The 21,358-nt window shown below is 40.6% G+C and overlaps 1 protein-coding gene across 1 annotated transcript in view; it reads right to left on the bottom strand.

The window, feature by feature from the left end:
• The window catches only part of LOC100402529 (phospholipid-transporting ATPase FetA-like), an 89,192-nt gene that overhangs the window by 34,095 nt on the left and 33,739 nt on the right, over positions 1–21,358 (bottom strand). The window contains 3 exon segments of the mRNA XM_035251397.3: positions 1,850–1,893; positions 4,676–4,888; positions 7,254–7,446. Coding sequence (XP_035107288.3) covers positions 1,850–1,893; positions 4,676–4,888; positions 7,254–7,446 — 450 coding nt within the window.

The following is a 21,358-nucleotide window of genomic DNA, read 5'->3' as shown; positions in this document are numbered from 1 at the left end:
GAGAACAAAGATTCCAGTGATTTCGTGAAAAATGTGCTATGGTCAATCAGTAGTAGACAAAAGAGGGAGAGGAAAGAAACCCAAGGAGGAATTTTCTCCCTAGAAGCTATAACTTTGCCAATAATGCCAAGGTCATTAGCAGAGCTGTTGGAAGACGATTTAAGGCAAATCCCTGAATTTCCTTCCCCTTCCCAACCTCTTTCAATGGATAGGGGTAAGGCAACAGTTGAACTGGAGTCAGATGTTTGGTACATAAGTCAAGTGACTGAGAGTTTGGAATTGGGTCTAGCAAGACAGGGATAAGGTGAGGAGTACCCTGAAGGCCACAGAGGAACCCCTGTGAAGGGATACTTAAAAACACACCCATAAATGAAAGCTGTGTCTAATACTAGAGAAACAGCAAAAATTAACTAGCTAGAGATAGGAAGAATGAATAGGAAGATATTTTTATAATTGTATATAGACTGTTGAATATGTCACAAATCCTTAAGTTATAAAGGAAAATGATCAATCATGATCGACCTGATTTGATTACATGAATTAAAAACTTCTACACAAAACAATATTTAAAAAATTAAAAACCAAAAGACAAAATGGGAAAAATAATTTTAACATATGCACCAGACAAAGGAAGAGCTGGTATTTTTACTGTACAAAGAACATTTAGAAATAAGAAAAAAAGGCCAAAGAATAGGAATAGATAGTTCACAAAGTAAGTATAAATGGGCAATAAAGAGATGGTAAGGGGAAGAAAAATAAGCACATAAAAATGATTCAAAAAGGTAAATTAAATAATGAAATACTATTTTTCATCAATTAAATTTCAACAGATTAAAAATTATTAATATCAGTTCTGACAATCATATGGGGGGAAAGAAACTGTCACATATTTTTGGTGGGATTATAAAGTTATGAAATCTATCTGGAGGGCAATATGGTAATATTTAATCTGTTACAATGTGGCTACCTTTTGACCAATGGATTTTACTTCTAGGGCTTTATTCTAAAGAAATAATTATCAGAAAAGTAGACAAATGTATGTGCCATAATAGTCACCAAAATGTCATATGTAATAGCAAAAGAAAATTAAATAAAATAAGGAATTAAATAAATTAAGGTACACTGATGCAATTGAATGGTAGACACCCATTCACAATGATGATGTAGGCCAGGCATGGCAGCTCACCCCTGTAATCCCAACACTTTGGGAGGCTGAGGCAGGTGAATCACAAGATCAGGAGTTTGAGACCAGCCTGGCCAGCATGGTGAAACCCTGTCTCTACTAAAAATACAAAAAATTAGCTGGGCATAGTGGTGGATGCCTGTATTGCGGGGAGGTGGTTAAGGCAGGAGAATCACTTGAACCCGGGAGGCAGAGGTTGCAGTGAACCAAGATGGCACCACTGCACTCCAGCCCTGGTGACAAGAGAGAGAGACTCTGCCTCTAAATAAAATAAATAAATACAAATAAAGTAAAATGATGATGTAGACCTAGGCCTACCGGCATGGAAAAATGATTACAATATAGTGTCAAGTGAACAAAAGGAAACTAGAAATAGCATTCACATTATGATTTTACATTTCTATGTGAAGAATTTTTTTTACAATGAGCACAGATTATTTTTTAAAGAGAAAAAAACCAATAAAGCTATTTTCATTTAAAAAGAACAAATGAAGATCTTCAGAATAAAACAATGGTCATTTATATAATGCTTTCTGCCATATGGGGCCAGTAAAAGTTTTAATATTTCAGTGGCTAAGGGAGTCTCAATTTGTGTTAAAGATGCTTCTCTGAAGTACAGCCTCAGTCAGCTCCACATGCATTTCTCTTGGAGCTGTAATCACTCACCTCAGAGACTGTCACCCTCTGTCCATCCTTGTCATAAGTATCACCTGTTGGTAAGTGAACACAGCAGAGACTTGGCAAGGGTTTGAAAGGAGCGTTTGAATTTCTTTAAATTGTGGTATACAGAACAATGTATATATATATATAATACATATCATAAAACTTACCATTTTAGCTATTTTAAATGTAAAATGCAATGACATTAGTTATATTCACAATGTTGTGCAACAATCACCACTATATATTTCCAACATTTTTTTCAGCACCCCAAACAGAAATTTCCCATTTCTCCCCATCACCAGCCCCTAGTAACCTCTAATCTACTTTCTGTCTCTATGAATTTGCCTATTCTAGATAGTTGACATAAGTAGAAGCATAACATTTTTGTCTTTTGTGTTTGGCTTACTTCATTTAGCATAATGCTTTCAAAGTTTTTTCATGTTGTAGCATGTATCGAATTTCATTACTTTTTATGGATAATTAACATTCCATTGTATGTATATGCTGTATTACATTTTCTTTATCCATTCAACTGTGGATGGACATGTGGGTTATTTCTCCCTTTGGACTTTTGTAAAATAATGTCACAATGAATGTTGGTATACATGTATCCAAGTTCTTGTTTTCAAGTTTTGGGGGTATATACCTAGGAATCAAATTGCTAGACCATATGGTAATTTAAAGGAGGGGTCTGAAAAGCTTGTTTCTTCTGATTCCTTTGTCTTAGACTTGCAGTCAAACTTTCCCCAATCCCCTCAGGCCACTTAGCTCCTAGTGCCCGGTAAGCTCCTTTCTCTAAGCCAGTGGTAAGAGGTTTGCTTGGGCCTCAACTCTTCTCTCCTAGGTGAGAATAAGATGAAGCTAGAAGTTAGTCACTGGATCTGTGAGAGACTTCACACCTCAGGAAGCCCTCCAATCATAAGAGTTACTCAGAAGAGATGTGGACATAGAGTGTTTGGGATTCTTGGCCAGTGGATGACAGACAGAATCGAGGTAGAAGATATATCTGATGCCAAGCATGAAAACACTCACGGTCCTTTTCAACCTTACCCAGTATATGGTCAGGTCTTAAAATGAGCCAGAGAATTAAGAAGCTCATCCAAATCAACTCATCCAAAAATAAGCCTTCAGAGTGTATGTAAGTGAAAATTTGTTTGGCAGCATTACCAAACAAGTAATAGGAAATACAGAAAATAATAGGAAATATTAGAGTATTCCAGCTTTTTTCTTTTCTTTTTTTTTTTTTTTGAGACGGAGTTTCGCTGTTGTTACCCAAACTGGAGTGCAATGGCACGATCTTGGCTCACCGAAACCTCTGCCTTCTGGGTTCAAGCAATTCTCCTGCCTCAGCCTCCCGAGTAGCTGGGACTACAGGCGCGCACCACCACGCCCAGCTAATTTTTGTATTTTTAGCAGAGACGGGGTTTCACCTCGTTGACCAGGATAGTCTCAATCTCTTGACCTCGTGATCCGCCGGCCTTGGCCTCCCAAAGTGCTGGGATTATAGGCGTGAACCATCACACCCGGCCTAGCTTTTTTCTTTTTTAGACACTCTTGTCGCCCAGGCGAGTGCAGTGGTGCAATCTCGGCTCACTGCAACCTCTGCCTCCCGGGTTCAAGTGATTCTAAGCCTCCCAAGTAGCTGGGATTACAGGCATGCGCCACCATGTCTGACTGATTTTTTTGTATTTTTAGTTGAGATGGGGTTTTTCACCATGTTAGCCAGGCTCGTCTCAAACTCCTGTCCTCAGGTGATTTGCCTGCCTCGGCCTCCCAAAATACTGAGATTATAGGTGTGAGCCAATATACCCAGCCTAGCATTTTTTTAATTCAAAAATTTTAATTATTTATTGAGGTGTAATTTACTTAACACATAATTATCTATTTTAATGTATACAATTTATAGGCATTTAGTGCATTTATAATGTGCAACTACCACCTCTCTCAAGTTTCAAAACTTTTTCATCACCCCAGAAAGATTATCGCATGTGTTCTACCTTTTTAGATGTGATTACCTTCCTCTGCTAGCTAGGACACTGGGTATGAATGTTCACACACACGAGGACTTAACTCTATCACGAAAACAAGCTTATGCTTAACGCATAAGCTAAATAAGGGATTGGGCCTAGGAGACAGTGATCAAACTCTGACTATCCTTTAATGGTTTCTCTCAATAGTATTTATTGCTCTAAAGGGGAATCAGGAAATTAGCAACTTCAGTAATACACTACTCCATTTGATTTATTTTTAATTTTATTATTAATTAATAAATAATAATTGTATATATTTATGGATACAACGTGATGTTTCCATACATATATACACTGTGGAATGATTATATCACGCTAACTAACATCACCTCACATACTTTTTTTGTAGTGAAAACATTTAAAACTCTTAGCAATTTTGAAATATGCAATATATTATTATTAACTAGGATCAACATGCTGTGCAATGGATCTTGAAGACTTACTCCTCCTGCCTAACTGAAACTATGTACCCTTTGACCAACATGCATTTGATTTAATACAGGAATGAACTGAGTATACAGACATTGGGAACTCCTTGAGAACAGAGACTAAGTCTGTTACATCTTGGTATTCTCAATGCCCAACATAATAGATTGTACCTATAAGACACTAAATAAATAGTTTTTGGTTAGAACTGTTTGGGCTAGGAGGTCTTTGCTTAGAGAATAGAGACAGTTGTGAGACTAGGAAGTAAATATGAATTCCAGAGGCTTATAGAGTTAGATATAGATTAGTCTTGAAAACAATCTGCAAAGTAAAATTTCCCCAGGACTTGGGGAAAGCAGGAAGACATGCATACCACAGAGCTTCCCATTAATAGAACATTTCTTGAAAATCATAATGTTCTGAGTCAGGGTCCCTGTTTTGTCAGAGAATATATATTTGACTTGGCCGAGCTCCTCATTAAGGGTGGTAGTATGAGCCTATGCTGGTGTATTCCTTGGTGCATAAAACATCTTCCGATCCCAGTTGATATAGAAACTGTTGCCCAATCTTATTATTTCAACACTAAGGAGAAAGCAGGAAAAGAACAGTTCTGCATCAGAAGAGGGCAAGCAAATATATCATCCTGGTTTCCTTCTTAGCAGGGTAGATTAGGGCCAGCATCTGAAAATCAGTGTCTTCCTTGGGATTCTACCCTTCTGAAGGACCCTTCCCACCATCCAACCCATGGTAATGCTGACTTTGGCCATGATCACTTAAGGCTGGAGCCAGATATACTTGATTAATGTTTTAAAGTCACACCTTTCTTTCTTTTTTCCCAAAATATATCTAGGAAAAGTTACAATTTTGGAATTTCTGCAGTAATGCAAGGTGTGATAGATTAACAGTTAACTTAAAAAAAGCTTTGGAGGATTATTGCTCCTGTCACATGGGAAGACAGAGAAACTTGACACACTCAGAATTTGTTTCAGAAGAAGGAAAGAAGCTATGGAAATCAGGAAGAGTTTATGAGCTGACCCTCTGATAAATTTCCAGGCATGTGCCTCCTCCCCACAAGAGCCTCTTCTCATTTTATGAGTTTTCCCTATTGCCTGTGTCATGTTTCTCTTCTGCTCCAAATAGCATGCATTATAGATTCTTTATGGCTAACAAGCATGTTCATTTTAAAACAGTAAAGACTTTTAAGAGGTCTCCTTCTTATCATTATTCAAACTGAATGTGTGGTAGTCTGCTTTATTAGTAATCCCTGTCTGAGACAGCTGCACTGAGAGATGATGTGGTTTTTTTCCTTTGAAGTGAGGTAGGAGGTGCTCAGGTCCTCATCATTGACTCATTACTGATAATCGCTATGCCTGGAGTTGGGACTCCTCCCATCCTTTACCATATCAGCCACCACAGCAATCTCTCTAAACTAAACCCCCCACTTTTTTTTAAAAATCTCCCTTTTTCTTCAACATATGCAGGTATTTACATGGGTATATTGTGTGTTGCTAGGGTTCGGTATACAAATGAGTTCTTCACCCAGGTGGTGAGCAGAGTACCCTAGAGGTAGTTTTTAACCCTCACCCTCCTCCTACCCTCCCTGCTCAAGCAAGCCCTAGTGTTTACTGTTCCCTTCTTTGTGTCCATGTGTACTCCATGTTTAGCTCTCACTTATAAGTCATAAACCCAAACTTCAAATCACATTATTTTTTTCCTTAGAAAGATCTTTGCTGGCTTTTTACTGCTTTTAGGAGAAAATCCAAACTCTTTGGCATGGAATTTAAGGCTTTTCCGATCTGACCCTAAATGACCATCCAATACCTCAGTCTAGCTATTCATTGTTCTGTGAACAGACGAAACTTTTAAAAATCGCCAAACCTTTGTACATGCTGAATTTTGTGCTTGCAGTATTCTTTTCCTAATATTTTGTTTGCCGAGTCCTACTCTTTTTTTCAAATATCAGTTTTGTTATTACCTTTTCTGTAGACATTCCTAAACTTATCCAGGTAGAACAAATCCATTCCTTAGCAAGGTCCTATATTATTTCTATTACATCATTCTTCATATTATACAATAGTCCCTTATTTATGTATCTGTTTCCATAGCCACATTGCAAGCTTCTCTAGAGAAAGAGTGTCTTATTATTCGCGTTTCTCTCCCTACAACATAGAAGGGTGCTTGGGACATAGTACATACGCAGTAAATATTACTAAATAAGGTAATCTAGTTACGCAGTTTTCTTGCCAAAAAGCCCTGGTACAAGGTTTAGAAAGCCTGGAAAGGAAGAAACTAAAGTGTGTTTGGGCATGTGCATGTGTAAGGGTAAGGTAATGCAGAACCTAGAAAAGGATGATCAGAGTAGGGTAAATACTTTTTTCAACTATTTCAAATTTTCATCCAAGGTGCTTATGAAAAAGAGGAGTAAAAACCCTTCCTCTTCTACAACTTTTAGGAACTGAACTTAGGTCGCAATTACACATGTCTACCATCTGTCACACTGTTTCTGTGGGAAAATGGATTCTGAATTCTGATGAACTGACTTACAAGTGAATGTCTGGACGTATCTCATTGGTAAACTATGGGCTGCCTGGTCTATGTTCCTGAGGAACCTACCCATGTTTTACATCACCAAATTTGTGTGTATATTTTCTAGTTATTTCATGTGTTTGTATGTCTTATTTATTCATTTACATTTTAAGTTATTTGAGGGCAGGGATAATTTTCTTGTTGTATAAGCCACATAGTGTCTTCCTAGCACAGTATTCTAGACGTGGAGGGCATTCATGCAATCGCTAGATATATCTCAGAACCAGGTACTGTGGAGAGTGAGGGGTTAAAGAGCACAAGTATATGCTTTGTAAAAGTTCACACTTTGTTTGAGGCATTAAGTAGACAGTATGAAGTCAGTTCCCCACCCTCACACCCCAAGGGGATCAAAGAAGCCTCCCTGACATAGAGTGAAATGGGTACCATGGTATTGAGAATAATGAAGTAGGACCAGAATATGAGGATGGCAGAGACAGCTGATGAAGAGACATATTTTTCCCATGGCAGAAAAATCTGGAAGTGGTAGCCTTTCTTGTTCTCCCAAATGCCATGCCCAACCGCTAGGATAAAACATATTATGCCTAAAACCAGGAAAATCTATAAATGAAAAAAAAAAAGAATTAAATGAACATTTCATCCAAGGTATGTGCTGCTTCAGTTCTACCCTCTAGAGCCTTATCTCTCAACAAAGTATCCCTCTCCTGGGAGGGAAAGGAGGCCCTATGGTTCACAGGCTCTAGGCAGCAGTACACAGGACAGAAAAGAAAGCCCAGCAGGAGCTCTCCTTGTGGTTTTGAAGGGAGATAATAGTAATAAAACATAATAAGACTAATTAAGTGCTAGGTACTATGCTAAGTATTTACACATATTACTTGGTATTTACAATAATCCTCTTTTAATAATAGATGAGGAACTTAAGAGCGAGAAAGCATTTCTAAAGTCACTTAGCTACTGAGTAGAAGAAACAATATTTTAACCACTTCCAGAACCCAAGCACTTAATCATTCCATTATTGAAGCTGCTTTAACAAAAGTCTAAAATGTGTGGGGCTTAGCAGTTAGGGGGTGGGTGATAAGGAAACTGATATAAAAGGCTGAAAATATCGCAATCATGTTAACATTAAAGAATCTGGTAAAACTAAAGGGTAGACCACATGCCTAATGAACCTGCAGCTCTAAGAGAAGTGATTAGAAAGAATCAAAATATCATTGTATATTGTCTCCCTCTGACAGGTATTAAAAGAAAGAGTTGGCTGGGTATAGTGGATTATGCCTATCATCCCAGGATTTTGGAAATACCAGACAGGAGGAGTGCTTGAGGACAGGAATTTGAGACCAGCCTGGGCAACATAATGTGACCCCATCTGTACTAAATTTTTTTTTTTTAAAGTTATACTAGGGAAAGAATTGGCCAATTTGTAGGCAGAAATGAGAAGGTACTGAAATTTGGGGAATCAAAGAACTATGACTTCTAGAGACCAAACAGGAAGAAATAAAATTGAGAGTTAAGCAAAAAAGGTCCAATAATTATTTTCAACTAAATAAAGTGACTCAGCCTTCAAGCAAAGTTCAGGTTAAAGGTGACACCTTTTTTTTTTTTTTGAGATGGAGTTTTACTCTTGTTACCCAGACTGGAGTGCAATGGCACGATCTCAGCTCACTGCAACCTCCACCTTCTGGGTTCAAGCAATTCTCCTGCCTCAGCCTCCTGAGTAGCTGGGACCACAGGCGTGCACCACCATGCCCAGCTAATTTTTGTATTTTTAGTAGAGATGGGTTTCACCTTGTTGACCAGGATGGTCTCGATCTCTTGACCTTGTGATCCACCTGCCTCGGCCTCCCAAAGTGCTGGGATTATAGGCATGAGCCACCGCACCCGGCCAAAGATGACACCTTCTTATCCATGACTATTATTCCACATAGCCTCAACTTTCTTGCCATTAAGTTGAGAGAGAAGGGCATAGAGGGGCAAGGAAGCAAAGAAATAGGACAAACTTGAAAACTATGTTTAGGAAAGAATTTTTGGGGGGTTTTTGACACATGAAACTAATTGGAAGCAAACAGATGAGAAGGCTTATGGGTTTTGGAGAAATGGTATTACTAAGTAACCATGAGCCTGGTCTTAAAAAGCTTGTGACTGGAAATCCTTAAAACCACACTGGGCAAGAAGCAGTTTATAAAACCTGCAGTCCCTAAGAAGAGCATACTCCCCAGCATCCACTTCAGTGTTGGTCAACAAGGATAAAGAATGAGGGAAAACTTCTCAGGAGTAGAGCCAGAAATCACTGAGAGCAATGAATAAAGGAGATTCTCTTACATCTCCAGACCAAGAGGAACCTCATTTATATCTGACGGAGTGAACTGTGCATCATTCAGAGATCTCGGACTCTGAGTTGGATGCAGTGACTGGGTAGGATTTGGGGGAGATGATGAGGGTGTTCCATATGTGAGAGGAAAAGTGAAATGGATATGATGATCAGAAGGGTAGATTGTGGCAGACATAATGATACGCATTCATTAAATTCTATGTTCTTTTCCTTCTGAGCACATATCTGGAGCACATGTCCCAAGCTCTCTTGCAGTTATATGGGTCATGTAACTCTGTTCTAGCCAATGCATTATTGGTGGAAGTGATTATGCTACTTATATGCTTAACCCTAAAAAATATTATGTGTGGCCAGGTTGTGGCTCACACCTGTAATTCCAGCACTGTGGGAGGCCAAGGCGGTGGATCACGATGTCAAGAGATCGAGACCATCTTGGCCAATGTGGTGAATCCCCATTTCTACTAAAAATACAAAAATTAGCTCGATGTGGTAGTGCATGCCTGTAGCCCCAGCTACTCAGGAGGCTGAAGCAGGAGAATCCCTTGAGCCCAGGAGGTGGAGGTTGCAGTAAGCCAAGATGGTGCCACTGCACTCCAGCCTGGTGACAGAGCAAGACTCCATCACAAAAAAAAAAAAAAAAAAAAAAAATCATGTGTGAGTCTTCCTATTCTCTCTCCTTCCCCATTTGCTGTTGGGGTCCAGCACGTCTGCCGGGGGGCTACCGACCTGCGGGAGTCCCCGAGATCGCCAACGTAGATGTCTCGTTCAACCTGAGGGAGAGAGTGCGTGGAAGTGAAAGAAAAAAGAAAAGCAGAGTCTGGAGGGCTGGCTTAGGCTATGTCCAAGCAGCAATGTCATTTTTGCAATATGTTCCAATATATACTTTTCTGAAGTTAATGTTGTTTACGCCAGATCAACATACTTAAGTTACAGTAAGCAAGTTATGCCCACTAAGTTATGCCCAGTAAGTAAGTTAAGCCCAGTAAGTCAGTTACGCCCAGTAAGTTACGGTAAGTAAGTTACGCCCAGTAAGTTACGGTAAGTTATGGTTACGCCCAGTAAGTTATGGTAAGTAAGTTACAGTTACACCCAGTAAGTTACGGTAAGTAAGTTACCAAGTGTAAATACTTAAGTTAATATTTTACAATGAAGGTAACAAGGGTCCAAAATGAACACAATCAAGCAATAAACCATAAGGGGCCGAAAATGGACACAATGCCTCCCAAGTCCTCATGTCCATAAAGTAATGTCTGTTAATTTTTTTTTTTTTTTTTAATTGTTATTGGATTTTAGGTTTTGGGGTACGTGAGCAGAGCATGCAAGACAGTTGCGTAGGTACACACATGGCAGTGTGCTTTGATTTTCTTCTCCCCTTCACCCACATTTGGCATTTCTCCCCAGGCTATCCCTCCCCACCTCCCCCTCCCACTGGCCCTCCCCTTTTCCCCCCAATAGACCCCAGTGTTTAGTACTCCCCTTTCTGTGTCCATGTGTTCTCATTTTTCATCACCCACCTATGAGTGAGAATATGCGGTGTTTCATTTTCTGTTCTTGTGTCAGTTTGCTGAGGATGATGTTCTCCAGATTCATCCATGTCCCTACAAATGACACAAACTCATCATTTCTGATTGCTGCATAATATTCCATGGTGTATATGTGCCACATTTTTCCAATCCAGTCTATTATCAATGGGCATTTGGGTTGATTCCAGGTCTTTGCTATTGTAAACAGTGCTGCAATGAACATTCGTGTACATGTGTCCTTATAGTAGAACGATTTACAGACTTTTGGATATATACCCAGTAATGGGATTGCTGGGTCAAATGGAATTTCTATTTCTAAGGCCTTGAGGAATCGCCACACTGTCTTCCACAATGGTTGAACTAATTTACACTCCCACCAACAGTGTAAAAGTGTTCCTTTTTCTCCACATCCTCTCCAGCATCTGTTGTCTCCAGATTTTTTAATGATTTTTTAATGATCGCCATTCTAACTGGCGTGAGATGGTATCTCAATGTGGTTTTGATTTGCATCTCTCTGATGACCAGTGACGATGAGCATTTTTTCATATGATTGTTGGCCTCATATATGTCTTCTTTCGTAAAGTATCTGTTCATATCCTTTGCCCACTTTTGAATGGGCTTGTTTGTTTTTTTCCTGTAAATCTGTTTGAGTTCTTTGTAAATTCTGGATATCAGCCCTTTGTCAGATGGGTAGACTGCGAAAATTTTTTCCCATTCTGTTGGTTGCCGATCCACTCTAGTGACTGTTTCTTTTGCCGTGCAGAAGCTGTGGAGTTTCATTAGGTCCCATTTGTCTATTTTGGCTTTTGTTGCCAATGCTTTTGGTGTTTTGTTCATGAAGTCCTTGCCTACTCCTATGTCCTGGATAGTTTTGCCTAGATTTCCTTCTAGGGTTTTTATGGTGCCAGGTCTTATGTTTAAGTCTTTAATCCATCTGGAGTTAATTTTAGTGTAAGGTGTCAGGAAGGGGTCCAGTTTCTGCTTTCTGCACATGGCTAGCCAGTTTTCCCAACACCATTTGTTAAACATGGAATCCTTTCCCCATTGCTTGTTTTTGTCAGGTTTATCAAAGATTGTATAGTTGTATGTATGTTGTGTTGCCTCCGGTGCCTCTGTTTTGTTCCATTGGTCTATATCTCTGTTTTGGTACCAGTACCATGCTGTTTTGATTACTGTAGCCTTGTAGTATAGTTTGAAATCCGGTAGTGTGATGCCCCCGCTGTGTTCTTTTTGCTTAGAATTGACTTGGCTATGCAGGCTCTCTTTTGGTTCCATATGAAGTTCATGGTGGTTTTTTCCAGTTCTGTGAAGAAAGTCAATTGGTAGCTTGATGGGGATAGCGTTGATTCTGTAAATTACTTTGGGCAGTATAGCCATTTTCACGATATTAATTCTTCCTAACCATGAACATGAAATGTTTCTCCATCTGTTTGTGTCCTCTCTGATTTCGTTGAGCAGTGGTTTGTAGTTCTCCTTGAAGAGGTCTCTTACGTTCCTTGTGAGTTGTATTCCAAGGTATTTTATTCTTTTTGTAGCAATTGCGAATGGCAGTTCGCTCTTGATTTGGCTTTCTTTAAGTCTGTTATTGGTGTAGACGAATGCTTGTGATTTTTGCACATTGATTTTATATCCTGAGACTTTGCTGAAGTTGCTTATCAGTTTCAGGAGTTTTTGGGCTGAGGCGATGGGGTCTTCTAGGTATACTATCATGTCGTCTGCAAATAGAGACAATTTGGCTTCCACCTTTCCTATTTGAATACCCTTTATTTCTTTTTCTTGCCTGATTGCTCTGGCTAGAACTTCCAGTACTATATTGAATAGGAGTGGTGAGAGAGGGCATCCTTGTCTAGTGCCAGATTTCAAAGGGAATGCTTCCAGTTTTTGCCCATTCAGTATGATATTGGCTGTTGGTTTGTCGTAAATAGCTTTTATTACTTTGAGATACGTTCCATCGATACCGAGTTTATTGAGGGTTTTTAGCATAACGGTCTGTTGAATTTTGTCAAATGCCTTCTCTGCGTCAATTGAGATAATCATGTGGTTTTTGTTTTTGGTTCTGTTTATGTGGTGAATTACGTTGATAGACTTGCGTATGTTGAACCAGCCTTGCATCCCTGGGATGAATCCTACTTGATCATGATGAATAAGTTTTCTGATTTGCTGTTGCAATCAGCTTGCCAATATTTTATTGAAGATTTTTGCATCTATGTTCATCATGGATATTGGCCTGAAGTTTTCTTTTCTCATTGGGTCTCTGCCGGGTTTTGGTATCAGGATGATGTTGGTCTCATAAAATGATTTGGGAAGGATTCCCTCTTTTTGGATTGTTTGAAATAGTTTAAAAGGAATGGTACCAGCTCCTCCTTGTGTGTCTGGTAGAATTCGGCTGTGAACCCATCTGGACCTGGGCTTTTTTTGTGTGGTAGGCTCTTAATTGCTGCCTCAACTTCAGACCTTGTTATTGGTCTATTCATAGTTTCAGCTTCCTCCTGGTTTAGGCTTGGGAGGACACAGGAGTCCAGGAATTTATCCGTTTCTTCCAGGTTTACTAGTTTATGCACATATAGTTGTTTGTAATATTCTCTGATGATGGTTTGAATTTCTGTGGAATCTGTGGTGATTTCCCCTTTATCATTTTTTATTGCATCTATTTGGTTGTTCTCTCTTTTATTTTTAATCAATCTGGCTAGTGGTCTGTCTATTTTGTTGATCTTTTCAAAAAACCAGCTCTTGGATTTATTGATTTTTTGAAGGGTTTTTCGTGTCTCAATCTCCTTCAGCTCAGCCATGATCTTAGTTATTTCTTGTCTTCTGCTGGGTTTTGAGTTTTTTTGATTTTGCTCCTCTAGCTCTTTCAATTTTGACAATAGGGTGTCAATTTTGGATCTCTCCATTCTCCTCATATGGGCACTTATTGCTATATACTTTCCTCTAGAGACTGCTTTAAATGTGTCCCAGATGTTCTGGCACGTTGTGTCTTCGTTCTCATTGGTTTCGAAGAACTTCTTTATTTCTGCCTTCATTTCGTTGTTTACCCAGTCAACATTCAAGAGCCAGTTGTTCAGTTTCCATGAAGCTGTGCGGTTCTGGGTCGGTTTCTGAATTCTGAGTTCTAACTTGATTGCACTATGGTCTGAGAGGCTGTTTGTTATGATTTCAGTTGTTTTGCATTTGTTGAGCAGTGCTTTACTTCCAATTATGTGGTCAATTTTAGAGTAGGTGTGATGTGGTGCTGAGAAGAATGTGTATTCTGTGGATTTGGGGTGGAGAGTTCTGTAAATGTCTATCAGGTTTGCTTGCTCCAGGTCTGAGTTCAAGCCCTGGATATCCTTGTTGATTTTCTGTCTGGTTGATCTGTCTAGTATTGACAGTGGAGTGTTAAAGTCTCCCACTATTATTGTGTGGGAGTCTAAGTCCTTTTGTAAGTCATTAAGAACTTGCCTTATGTATCTGGGTGCTCCTGCATTGGGTCCATATATGTTTAGGATCGTTAGCTCTTCTTGTTGTATCGATCCTTTTACCATTATGTAATGGCCTTCTTTGTCTCTTTTGATCTTTGTTGCTTTAAAGTCTATTTTATCAGAGATGAGAATTGCAACTCCTGCTTTTTTTGCTCTCCATTTGCTTGGTAAATCTTCCTCCATCCCTTTATTTTGAGCCTTTGTGTATCCTTGCATGTGAGATGGGTTTCCTGGATACAGCACACTGATGGGTTTTGGATTTTTATCCAATTTTCCAGTCTGTGTCTTTTGATTGGTGCATTTAGTCCATTTACATTTAGGGTTAATATTGTTATGTGTGAATTTGATACTGCCATTTTGATGCTAAGTGGCTGTTTTGCCTGTTAGTTGTTGTAGATTCTTCATTCTGTTGATGCTCTTTAGCATTCAGTGTGATTTTGGAATGGCTGGTACTGGTTGATCCTTTCTATGTGTAGTGCCTCTTTCAGGAGCTCTTGTAAAGCAGGCCTGGTGGTGACAAAATCTCTGAGTACTTGCTTGTTCGCAAAGGATTTTATTTTTCCTTCACTTCTGAAGCTCAGTTTGGCTGGATATGAAATTCTGGGTTGAAAGTTCTTTTCTTTAAGAATGTTGAATATTGGCCCCCACTCTCTTCTGGCTTGTAGTGTTTCTGCCGAGAGATCTGCTGTGAGTCTGATGGGCTTCCCTTTGTGGGTGACCCGACCTTTCTCTCTGGCTGCCCTTAGTATTCTCTCCTTTATTTCAACCCTGTTGAATCTGACGATTATGTGCCTTGGGGTTGCTCTTCTTGCGGAATATCTTTGTGGTGTTCTCTGTATTTCCTGCAATTGAGTGTTGGCCTGTCTTGCTAGGTGGGGGAAATTTTCCTGGATGATGTCCTGAAGAGTATTTTCCAGCTTGGATTCATTCTCTTCGTCCCCTTCTGGTACACCTATCAAACGTAGGTTAGGTCTTTTCACATAGTCCCACATTTCTTGGAGACTTTGTTCATTCCTTTTTGCGCTTTTTTCTCTAATCTTGGTTTCTCATTTTATTTCATTGAGTTGGTCTTCGACTTCAGATATTCTTTCTTCTGCTTGGTCAATTCGGCTATTGAAACTTGTGTTTGCTTCGCGAAGTTCTCGTATTGTGTTTTTCAGCTCCTTTAATTCATTCATATGCCTCTCTAAGTTATCCATTCTTGTTATCATTTCCTCGAATCTTTTTTCAAATCTTTTTTCAAGGTTCTTAGTTTCTTTGCATTGATTTAATACATGATCTTTTAGCTTACAAAAGTTTCTCATTATCCATCTTCTGAAGTCTAATTCCGTCATTTCGTCACAGTCATTCTCCGTCCAGCTTTGTTCCCTTGCTGGTGAGGAGTTTTGGTCCTTTCTAGGAGGCGAGGTGTTCTGGTTTCGGGTGTTTTCCTCCTTTTTGCGCTGGTTTCTTCCCATCTTTGTGGATTTGTCCGCTGGTCGTCTGCGTAGTTGCTGACTTTTCGATTGGGTCTCTGAGTGGACACCCAGAATGTTGATGATGAAGTATTTCTGTTGCTTGGTTTTCCTTCTACCAGTCTAGCCCCTTCGCTGTACGACTGCTGAGGTCCGCTCCAGACCCTGCTTGTCTGGGCTGCACCTCTAGCAGCTGTGGCACAGTGAGGGATGCTACCAGTTTCTTTTTCTGCTATCTTTGTCCCAGGATGATGCCTGCCTAATGTCAGTCTTTTGGATATAGAGGGGTCAGGGAGCTGCTTGAGGAGACAGTTTGTACTTTATAGGGGCTTAATTGCTGAGCTGTGAGCTCTGTTGTTCATTCAGGCTGTTAGGCTGCTACGTTTGATTCTGAAGCAACAGAGCTCATTAAAAAACCCTTTTTTTTCCTCAAATGCTCTGTGTTGAGGGGTTTGGGTTTTATTTTTGGATGTCCATTGAGGTCCTGCCCAGCTAGGACGTAGACTAGCCGCTGTTTGGCTGCTGAGGCTCCGCCCTGCTGTTGTGTGATTAGCCCTGTTCCTGCAGGCTCTGCTGTGGTCTCCGCCACGCCCTGCGGCGGAGTCTCTCTGTTGTAGCGGGTTGCCTCGGCAACGGCAGGCTGCGTCAGCAGTGGGCGTGTATCTCAGTAGGGACGGGTTGCCTCGGCAACGGCAGGCTGCGTCAGCAGTGGGCGTGTATCTCAGTAGGGATGGGTTGCCTCGGCAACAGCAGGCTGCGTCAGCAGTGGGCGTGTATCTCAGTAGGGACGGGTTGCCTCGGCAACGGCAGGCTGCGTCAGCAGTGGGCGTGTATCTCAGTAGGGACGGGTTGCCTCGGCAACGGCAGGCTGCGTGAGCAGTGGGCGTGTATCTCAGTAGGGACAGGTTGCCTCGGCACCGGCTGGCTGCGTCAGCAATGGGCGTGTATCTCAGTTGGGGCGGGTTGCCTCGGTAATGGTGGACACCCCTCCCCCTCAGAGTGTCTCGGGCCGTCTGCCCGGGGCTTGTTTGAAATCGCGGTTTTGTTCGTCCCACTGGGCCAACCCTAACGCTCTGTCCCTGCGATCCCCTGGCTGGCCCACTGTCCAAGTCTAGCTCAGTCTCAAGTCCAGCCCTCTCACGTCTCCTGTTGCCGGTTCAACGGGGCACCCAGACAAGCGCGCCCTGTGGGGACTGCTGGGTAGGGCCGGCTGCCACCACCCCAGCTGCCGGCTTTGCCAGGCGGAGGTTCTGCCTGGCGTCCCACGTCTCCTCTTCACTTGGGAATTTCCCCGTTCCGTGGGCAACAGAGATCAGTCTGGAAATGCAGCTCAGACTCACCTTTCCGTGGACACAACGCGAGCTCCAATCCTGGGTTGTTCTCACAGCGCCATCTTGAGTCCTTCCTGTTAATTATTTTGAATAGCATAGTCCCTCTCTTGGTTCCTGCTTTCCCTCAGCTCGACTCCCCCAACTGGGGATCTGTGTCCGGGCTCAAGCTCACCGTATAGCGAGGCCCATTTCCTAGCAGCCTCACATGGGAGCGATCCCCACAGATACCTCAATTTGCTGGTTAGAGGCAGGGAATCCAGTAGACAATCCTGAAATCCAAGAGGTTGGTGGGGCCATTAGCTAGAAAGAATTTTCTTGAGCAAGCTGCCCCTCCTCACAACAACCTTCATTGTATTGTCACATTGTGCAAGATGCTGTCACTGGGATTTTGAGACTGTCTTTTATTTTGGTTATCTTACTTTGACTAATACAACTATATTACTCATAGTTCCAGATTAATCTGATGCCCTCTATTTTTGATTATTTAACATTTAATTTTTTTTTTTTGAGATGGAGTTTTGCTGTTGTTACCCAGACTGGAGTGAGTGCAATGGCATGACCTCGGCTCACCGCAACCTCTGCCTCCTGGGTTCAAGCAATTCTCCTTCCTCAGCCTCCCAAGCAGCTGGGACTATAGGCGCGCACCACCATGCCCAGCTAATTTTTGTATTTTTAGTAGAGACAGGGTTTCATCTTGTTGACCAGGATGGTCTCGATCTCTTGACCTCGTGATCCACCTGCCTCAGCCTCCTAAAGTGCTGGGATTATAGGCGTGAGCCACCGCACCCAGCCAACATTTAATTATTAACACACATAAAGACATATGCAGAAATCACAGACACATGTTGATGAATTTTCCCAAAGTAATCACATTAATAGAACAAATACCCAGAACAAATAAATAGAACATTTTCAGCAGCCAGAAACCATCCTATGTCCCCTTTCAGTCAATATCCCCCTAAAATTACACATATTTAAAGTATACAACTACATATTAGGCAAATATACGCACGTGCACACACACACCAACACACAAACACACACACACACACCTGTGAAACCATCACCATACTCAAGATAATGAAATATTTGTTATTCCCAGGTATCTTGTGCCCCTTTATAATTCCTCCTTCCCTTCCCCTGGCCCTCAGACAACCACTAATCTACTTTCTGTCACTTTAGAGTATTTAAATTTTTTAGATTTTATACAAATGAAATCATATAGTATATACGCTTTTTTTTCTGGCTTCTTCTACTCAGCCTAATGACTTTGGGATTCATCCATGATTTTGCATCTATAAATCGTTCATTTATTTTTAATGCTGAGTAGTGTTCTATTGTATTGATATTGCACAATTTGTGTATTAATTTTTCTTTTATTCAACATTTGGGTTGTTTCCAGTTTTTGGCTATTGCAAACAAGGCTGTATGGGACATTCGTATATAAGTCTTTTCATGGACATAAGCTTTCATTTCCTTTGTACATATCTAGGAGGAGAATCACTGGATCCTATAGTAAATTTATCTTTCTTTTTAAGAAACTGCCAAATGTTTTCCAAAGTTGTTATGCCATTTTACACTCCTACAAGCACTATATGTCTACATATCTCTAGAGACAACATGATGTTACTGAAACACCTGGAAGTCTACCCAACAGTCTTCACATCTGTGACCTTAGTCACAAAGTATGGCTAGCTCAAAGCAACCCATCCCCATTGCTAGATAATAGGAGGTCTCATCTTTGTGCCACTGATGGGAAGGCCTTTGAAGACAAGACTAGAAAAGTAGGAGAAAAAGATCTAACTGCGGCCATTCCCAGAAACTGAGATTTTAAATAACTTTTTATTATGAAAAATTGAAAACACAAATTAAAGTATATAAATAAGACAACAAACCACCACACACCCATGACCCACCCAGCTTCAACAATTGTCAATTCATAGCCAGTCTAATTTCATCTAAACCTCCTCTTCCCCTGCCTTCCCAGAACAAATCTCTCACATTATGCAATTTCATCTGTAAATAGTTTAATATATAGCTCTAAATGGTAAAGATCTTATTTTAAAACATAATCAAAACCAGTATCACTTAAATATTAATAGTCAACGCTTAATATCATTCAATATCAAAAACTGATATTTGAGAGTTGAGTGAGGGGCCGGGAACAACAGAAAAAAAGGAGAATTGGGATAAAATGGATAAAATCTGCTTTTATTCCTAGCCTGATCCAGATTCACACTGAGTAGCTCAGCTCTTTGTGATGAGGGTTTTTCTGGGACCATGCAATCTTTCCTTCTCAATCTTGTTCCCACTTCCTTATCTTTTCCTTCAATGAATTATGTGAAAACAAGGCTATTCTCCTGGTTCAGATCAAACCTCAAGGGGCTCTTTATCTGAGTTTGAGTTCTACTGCTCAAACTAAGCCACCAGAAAGGAAGATCACAACCTCCAGAAAGCAGGGCTTCCCCTGTAGCCTGAACCCTGAAGGCGTAGGGCACAGTGTTTTCTTTTCTCATTCCTAGAGCTTTTCCTGCCATCATGAGACCTTCAAAGTCCTTGCAGATTTTTATGGTCATAGGGTTTCTTTGGGCACTTAGTCTAAAGTTTTACTTTACTTCCTTTCTATAAGGACAAAGAAGCAAGAAATCATTTGTTTGTTTGGTTATTGCTACAGACCCTAGAGATTACTTAACACCAGAGCTAGTCAGACCAAAGAAGCATGGACAGCCTCCCATTTAGCAAAAAGTGGTTTTGATAAAGACTGAAATAAATAATTTTGTCATTCTTGACAAAACTGACATAGAACCAAGGTTACTGGTCTCATAAAGGTGCTCCCTGGCTTCACAGGCAGCCTGTCAAAAGAAAGCACCCCTTGACTCTGTGCTTACATTGTGCCTTATCCAGAAGGAGATCCTGGATCTCTGGCACCATTTCAATTTCACTCACTGTGCTCCTTTGTCTCACAAATACACTCCTGGTTTACAAATCAGGATTTAGAAGGCATTGTCACTGGGAGTTCTGGTCACTGGGGAGGGAGAGGGGATCTAACCCCTAGTTCAGCCATGGGCTCATCAGAAAGCAGCTTTGCTAAACATGCTTCCTGTGTCTGCCAAATTTCTTCTAAGAGACATTTCCAAAAAATGATGAAAAATGAAGTGTTTAAATCTGGAAGGATTTCTGCTTTGGCTTACTTCAAGAAATTGAAGTGTTTTACATATATGACTATATTAACAATGTCCTGGCCCAAATACCACAAAACAAAACTGCTGAACTGATACAAACCTAGCTAATTCAAGAATACTTCTTCATTTAATAATTCAATAGAGATTTACTGAGCACTACTTTGTGCAAAGCACTTCCAAAAATATGAAGATGAATAGAATGTAATTTCTACTGTAGAGGCTCGTCATTTGGTGGCTAAGACTGTAATGGTTACTGCCAAGTTTAAAATGAGGAAACTGAGGCCAGTATAAGAACAATCAGATGCCAATTTATTTATCTCCCAGGCGAAGTTCTGTGGTCCTAAGGAAAGGGGGCCAGAGAAGTCACGCTTGGCTTCTCTGGGCAGGGGGTTTTATGGGGGTTAGAGGGGGGCTGGCTATAGGATGCATGGGGTGGGCTGCCATTGGGTAAGGCTTGGCGGGATTTCTTCAATTTTCGCGGGTTCAGCTATATAGTTTAGTGCTGAGAGTGCACAGTTTAGTGCTGAGGTTCAAATGCACGGCTTGGTGCTGAGAGTGCATAGTCTAGTGCTAAATATAGACCTGGGGGCAGAATGCAGAAGTGGGTGAGGGGAGCCCACATGGAGGAGCCAGATGCTGAGTAATGTGTTCTGCCTGATAAACTGTTATCAGGCATAGAGAGGGGTGGGTGTTGTTCATCCGGTTCTTAGCAAGGCTATCGGCCTTACAAAGACATTCATTCATTTTTTTTCACTCACTCAACAAACAGTAATGAAGCTCCCGTTAAACGTCAAGGATAGTTCTAGGGACTTAGGAACACAGTGATGGAAAAAAGATAACGTCCTTATTGAGAGAGGTAGACAACAAACAAGAAATGAAAAAAATACCATTTAGTGATAAATGGTGTGAAGAAAATAAAACAGGTTAATAGAATAGGGAGTCTTGGTTGGGGAGTTAGAGATGTTTTCTCTAAAAAGGTGGCACTGAATGACAAAAAAAAAGCAAGCCATGTAAAGACTTGGGGGCAGGCATTGCCAGCAAGGGTCAAGGTCCTAAGGTTGGAACAGGTTTGCTCTCTTACTTGACTTGTAGTTTTCCTGGATATAGATTTCTAGGTCAAAATATTTTTCACTAAGAACTTTGAAGGTACGATCCTACTGGTTTCTAGAACCAACGGTGCTTTTGAGAAGTTCGATACCAATCTAATTCTCATTTTTGTTAATATCTTATTT

The sequence above is a fragment of the Callithrix jacchus genome, chromosome 1 (genome assembly GCF_049354715.1).
Source record: "Callithrix jacchus isolate 240 chromosome 1, calJac240_pri, whole genome shotgun sequence".
Classification (NCBI taxonomy): Eukaryota; Metazoa; Chordata; class Mammalia; order Primates; family Cebidae; genus Callithrix; species Callithrix jacchus.
The sequence above is the reverse complement of the archived record's forward strand: the minus strand, read 5'-3'. Positions and strand labels throughout refer to the sequence as shown.